The 6410-nt window shown below is 49.2% G+C and overlaps 1 protein-coding gene across 1 annotated transcript in view; it reads right to left on the reverse strand.

Moving 5' to 3' along the window:
• Nucleotides 1-1460: 1460 nt before the first annotated feature.
• adam9a (ADAM metallopeptidase domain 9a) overlaps nucleotides 1461-6410 on the reverse strand; it is a 26257-nt gene continuing 21307 nt past the window's right edge. Inside the window, exons 23-24 of the mRNA XM_070965325.1 lie at nucleotides 5188-5246; nucleotides 1461-4873 (exon numbers count right to left, since the gene is read on the reverse strand). Of these exons, the coding sequence (XP_070821426.1) occupies nucleotides 4804-4873; nucleotides 5188-5246 (129 nt within the window). The 3' untranslated portion in view covers nucleotides 1461-4803. The remainder of the gene's footprint in view (nucleotides 4874-5187; nucleotides 5247-6410) is intronic.

A 6410-nucleotide genomic window follows, 5' to 3' on the forward strand; every position in this document is an offset into this window, starting at 1 on the left:
TAGAAACATTCAACGGGTCGTAAAATGGTTAAAAGTCAGCTCCTCCTCCACAGATATCTCAGGTTTAAGCACTTTATGATTGAAATCAAACGTAGACATATTTGGCATTGCCAGAGGTCTTTCTGCATGAACAAAAGTCTGGCCATTAGAACATCAAGTTGGCAACAAAGTACTGCAGTAATACTGCAAATCACACAGTAAGCACAAAGCAATAGAAATAAGAAGAAAAAAAAAAACATAACTAAAGGGCTGAAATCAGAGATCAATATGTGTGTGTTCTGGCAAATATCCAAGCTTTGTTTGCTTTTTATAGATTTCAGTGCTTAACATGTTTGAACTCATTCATGAAGTGTAATAAGAGTGTGGCTTTGATAAGTCAATCTACAGTGTGGAGGCATTGATGAGCTCTAATAATCAATCTACTGCCGGCCTCCAGCATTTCCCCTTTTAATCCTCTAACTCCAAATTAAATGTCATTACATTGTCATTTGGTGTGATAGAAAGTCCTTTTCAGATATTAATTATAAGTTTCACTTAAGCAAAGACCAAATGTTCTAAAGTTTCAGCATCAGAATCACAAAACATCTCAGAAACTCACTGCAAGGATAAACATCATTTATCAATCCAACCTGAGCATGAAGCAGGGAGTGAGCTTTGTGCTTTAATCTGAGCTCTTCAGGACAATCCTTTATTAGATTTTTCCTTTTTAATGGTTGAAGGAGGAGTTTGGACGTGAGGACGCCTCCTCTGATTTTGAAGATTGCCTCGTTTCTTTCACCTCAGATTACTGTAATACTGTTTGTGTTCGCAGTTTTTCTCTGAAACAACCAGCACCTTTGAAAAGTCTGTGTTCGACCTGTTCAATGAAGACTTTCTTCCAGTTTTTACTTCCTCGTCCTCAGTGGACTCTGATCTGTGTCTCGAGGCGTTTGGTCACGTCCTGCTGACTCGTCTCTTTTTCCTGTCTGCTTGTCTGTTTTTGTGTATTGTGTCACGTCATCAGTGTGATCTCAGTCATTAACAAGCGCCGTGGTTCATTCTGTGATTAGTGCCTGAAGGGTCGAAGTCAGTGGATGCCGTTTTTTATCGTGTTTCTTCTAACAGCACAGTTTAGTGACCATGTAAGACAGCAGATCCCTCATCAGCGCTGCAGGCCTGACTGACAGCAATCAAAGCTCGAGTTACAGTCTCTCTGATCGATACGATCTGTAGTTTGATCAGTGGAAGCGTTTCAGGATTTATTCAGCTGTGACTCTCCTGTCAATCGACTGATTGATCGATGGACTGATCGTCTCAAACCTCAGACTTTATAAACTCTAAAAATCTTCACTTTAATAAAGTAAGTAAAGCTGTCAGATAAGTGGCGTGAAAAGACTCAAATACAAGTACCTCAGATTTGTACTTGAGTACAGTTCTTGAGTAAATGTACTGTGTTGTGAAAATGAAGCAGCCTTACAAGGTTTCCACGTGACACAGCAACATTTAATAATGAAATCAAACTCAGTTGAAAGTTGGAGGATTACCACAGATACGAGGTTTACATTTGCAAAAAAACAACAAAAACCTAGAAAATTTATTCAGATAGAAAAAGGTGATGAGCTTCTCTGCGTTGCCATGGTGATGTCAGTGTTATGATGACGCCTGTTGACCAATCAGTGTGTCTGTACCTGCTGTGGAGTGACACACACAGTCTCAGCTGGTTGCTCCCTGAGCGTCGCCTCTCCGGCCGTCGGGAGGAGTCTGCCTGAAAGACGAAACCTCGGGCTAAAAACCCCGACACCTGTCTTCAAAGCAGGTGACCAATCAGGGGACGTGTGGAGTAAACGACCATCCACATCCAGGCGGCTGCACGCTGACGAGACTCTGAGCAGAACCTGAAGCCTGTCTGAGTCCGCCAGGTGATGCCAGACTTTGATCGTGGAAGCAGGTGATTGGCCGATAACCTGGAGAAGTTTAACTGTTAAATAAGGTCGTTCTGCTTTACGTCTCAGTGTCGTTACTGGATGCGACGTCCTGTGAGCTCACTGGAGGAAACAATCAATCGTTCAAATCAATCATGAATAAAGTGATTGATCCTTTCATCTTCTCAGCAGAAATCTAAGAATCAGCTGATTTTCTGTTTAATATTCCAGCAAACTGAATCAGTTTCAAACCTCATCACGTAGGAAATTCTATAGATGATTTTAAATAGTCGATAATTGATTAATCAAAACTGATAAATGAAAAAATCATCTGCAGATTATGTCGGTGAAGGCTCGGGGGACTCTTTTCAGCAGCGGATGAATCCACGTTTGGTGCTGTGGTGAATGTGTGTGTGTGTGTGTGTGTGTGTGTGTGTTCATGGTGTTTTCATGGAGGCTCAGAGGAGGAGGGTCAGTCAGCAGCAGTTCACTGAGCGGGACCTGCTGCTCCTCACGTCTCTGAATGACCTCCGCATGGACACTTGTCTGAGGCGCTGGAGGACGCGCTGATGACCTGGACTTGTTTGGCATGAAGGTGGTGACATGGCACAGATTTAGCCCTATCAGTTCATCCTCATGTCCACAGCGAATCCTGTGCACAATCAGTCAAAGACAAATTTAAAATATGCTAACGCAGACAAAAGTGTCCACACCATGTCCTCCTCACGCAGCGCCTCCAGCGCGGCTAACTGGCTAACAATGCTAACAATGCTAACAGTCAGCTGACAGCAGATGAAGCCCATCAGACAGATACTGAATCATTTGGTTTACTGGTGGTGTAAAAATCCCTGGTTTGGATGAAAGCTGTGAGCCTGGGGGGCAGCAGCAGGGACCCCCCCACACACACACTGTCCACACTGAACTCAAAAATAATTTCCTTTTCATGTCTTCAGGCCATTTTTGCTAAAATCTTCGTCCACAGTAAAACACTGAACAGTGTGCTGGAGCTTCCTGCTGAATAAGGTGCTACTATCCTACTTTCAGGCTTCGCACACGTTTCCCAGAAGCCACAGATCTCAGAAGTGTTTCAGGAGGTAAAACTACACGAGGTGATCAGACATTTCCTGTGGAAACGTCAGCCGGCGCAGTCACAGACGTCCACGTACCGCAGAGACCCACGTCCAGAGGACAGGAGCTCAGACCCCGAGGAGCTCTGCACCCACGCTTTACAGTTCTGGAGGGAGAGCGCCGGGTGAACAGGGTGGCGGAGACCAAACGCACCCGCACACAGCAGCAGGGGTGCGTTACATTCCTATGACAGTGCTGATCAGAGGGGAGGTGCCATCAGACGGCACCAGTGCTTTCATTCAGACAGAGACAGTTTCAAAGTGCAAGCTCCGCCTCCGGTGACCTCCGTGTCTTCAAACCAGCCAATCAGTGAAGCACGTATCAGTTCATATGACTGTTAGCTAAACTTCTCCATTACAGCACTCTTTAGCATGATGTCACGCGTTCGACTTTTCAGGCGATGGTTGAAGAGAAGCTGCTTTTATCTGCTTCTAGTCTCACATTTGACTTTCATGGTTAAAGTGCCAGTTAAGTTAGCAGCTAAGAGGCGTGGCGCTTAGTGAGCGAGCAACTGACAATTAAAGTTCTTATTATTAGCGACAGTCATGTATCGTGAATACTTGTACTGCGAGCATCCTCTGTGAAATTTAGGACACACTGGAGACAACCAAACTGAACTCGTGGCCTTTTACGTTTACTCTTAGCAAGCTAATGTTTGTTAGCGAGCTGGCAAGCTAACTCTGTCGAAAATACTTTAGTGTGTTAGCACGTAGGGTACATTGTGTGGCTAACTAACTTGTCAGTTAGTTGTCAGTCAGAGTTAAAAGTTAAATGAAAAAGCTTTTTACAACACAAACAAAACATTGATACTGAAAAATAAACGTTTGATTGAACAGGAAGCGTCACAGATCGACTGGTGAGACTTCTCGTAGCATTAGCTCGTAAACATCTAAGCCTTGCTAGCACTGTTAGTTTGCAAAGGTTAGTTAGCAGTTAGCTATCCAGTTCTCATTGACTAACATTGGCTTATTAGTGACAACCATCGGGGGCTGAATCTTAATCACCTCATTTTAGAGTAAATGATGCTGAATCAACATCTGATTGGTTGCTCACATGTTTCTTATATTGACTGGGAAGCAACATGGCTAAATGTGTTCGCCCCGACAAACTGGGATTAAATTACCCCACTGACATTTTCTCCTCAAGACTTGGGGACAATGATAACGAATGTGAATTTTGTAAAACTGGAAAAACAACTAATTAAGTGTGTAGTTAATGAATGTCAGTGCACATCATCATCAGGGTTCTGTTAAAAGAGGACTGATCACTGAGCGAAGCTGGAGGCCCAGGACGCAACGTTACACCGTGAGAAGAAAAAAGGTCTGCAGACTGTCACATTATTATTTTCAGAGGTTTCCTGCTTTGTGTTTATGTCGCGTGTTGAAAGTGACGAGATGAAAAGCGATTGGCTGGTTTGGTGACGGAGCAGAACACGTGTCACCTGGTGGAGTTTCGTCTCCAGACTGCACTTAAAGAAAGAAAGATGGAGAACAGCAGCTGCTTCAGGTCACGACTGCTGTCTTCCTCTTTGTTCTGGTTCATTCCCAGTCTCGTCTGACTGGGTCCAGTTCCTGATGGAGCAGTCCAGTTCCTGATCCGGACCTCGGGACCAGCTGTCTGCCACCTTGGCTCCGGAATCGTTTCCTGGCTGTTGCTAGGTAACGAGCTCTAAGTGGGCGGGGACTGAGTTTTTAAGAGGAGGAGGAGGAGGAGGAGGAGGAGAGGAGGAGGAGGAGGGGTCATCCAGGTGTGCTAAGCGGGGCTCTCTGATGGGTTAAACAGGTGGAGCGGGGGCAGGTCTTTGAGGCACCAAAGGCTGTGATTGGGCAGAGGGTTTGGGTTTTCTGAAGAAAAGAGAAAAAGAAGTTAAAAACTTTACGAGCTGCTCAAAGCACAAAGTCTCAAACTTCACTTCCTGTTTTAAACCTGTTCAGTGAACCACACACAACCTGCCACTCACACACACTCTGTGCTTCTAGCTAGCTCCAGGTGCAGTTAGCTAAGAGTTAGCTTCCAGTTCATCTGCATTAGAGTTAGCATCTAGTTAGCTTAGCCCCAGTTAGCATGACGTCAGCACCAGCTCAAACACAGTGACTGTCATGGGGACAGCTCGGGGGTCACATGAGGAGACAGCTGATGTCTCTGGAGGAGCTCTTACAGAGGAGGAGGAGGAGGCCTCAGAGCGTAGGATGGAGCTGTCCTTCTGGTCTCCACCACCTGGTCACACACCAACACAGGAAATGAACATGTTATCATTCATTCATTCATTCATTCACTGATCTGCTCTGAGAGCCGTTTCAAAGCCAGAGCTGCAGTTTGGTGACAAATACAAAAACTGTGTTCAGCTGAACTCTGTTGTGCTTTTTTGGGAATAAAACAGTCAAATGAAAGATGTTCGCTCTCACAGAAACACTACAGGCCTGAAGAGCCCGAGGAGGGACGAGGAGGGGCGAGGAGGGACGAGGAGGGACGAGGAGGGGACGGGGAGGGACGAGGAGGGACGAGGAGGGGCGAGGAGGGACGAGGAGGGACGAGGAGGGACGAGGAGGGGACGGGGAGGGACGAGGAGGGGACGGGGAGGGACGGGGAGGGGCGAGGAGGGACGAGGAGGGGACGGGGAGGGGCGAGGAGGGGACGGGGAGGGACGAGGAGGGGCGAGGAGGGGCGAGGAGGGACGAGGAGGGACGAGGAGGGGACGGGGAGGGACGGGGAGGGGCGAGGAGGGACGAGGAGGGGACGAGGAGGGGCGAGGAGGGGACGGGGAGGGACGAGGAGGGGCGAGGAGGGGCGAGGAGGGACGAAGAGGGGCGAGGAGGGGACGGGGAGGGACGGGGAGGGGACGGGGAAGGACGAAGAGGGGACGGGGAGGGACGAGGAGGGGCGAGGAGGGGCGAGGAGGGGCGAGGAGGGGACGGGGAAGGACGAAGAGGGGACGAGGAGGGACGAAGAGGGGACGGGGAGGGACGAGGAGGGGCGAGGAGGGACGAGGAGGGGCGAGGAGGGGCGAGGAGGGACGAAGAGGGGCGAGGAGGGGACGAGGAGGGACGAGGAGGGGCGAGGAGGGGACGGGGAGGGACGAGGAGGGACGAGGAGGGGCGAGGAGGGGACGGGGAGGGACGAGGAGGGACGAGGAGGGGCGAGGAGGGACGAGGAGGGGCGAGGAGGGGCGAGGAGGGGACGGGGAGGGACGAAGAGGGATGAAGAGGGGACGGGGAGGGACGAGGAGGGATGAAGAGGGGACGGGGAGGGACGAGGAGGGGCGAGGAGGGACGAGGAGGGACGAAGAGGGGACGGGGAAGGACGAGGAGGGACGAAGAGGGGACGGGGAGGGACGGGGAGGGACGAAGAGGGATGAAGAGGGGACGGGGAGGGACGAGGAGG

This window comes from Chaetodon trifascialis, chromosome 6 (genome assembly GCF_039877785.1).
Source record: "Chaetodon trifascialis isolate fChaTrf1 chromosome 6, fChaTrf1.hap1, whole genome shotgun sequence".
Classification (NCBI taxonomy): Eukaryota; Metazoa; Chordata; class Actinopteri; order Chaetodontiformes; family Chaetodontidae; genus Chaetodon; species Chaetodon trifascialis.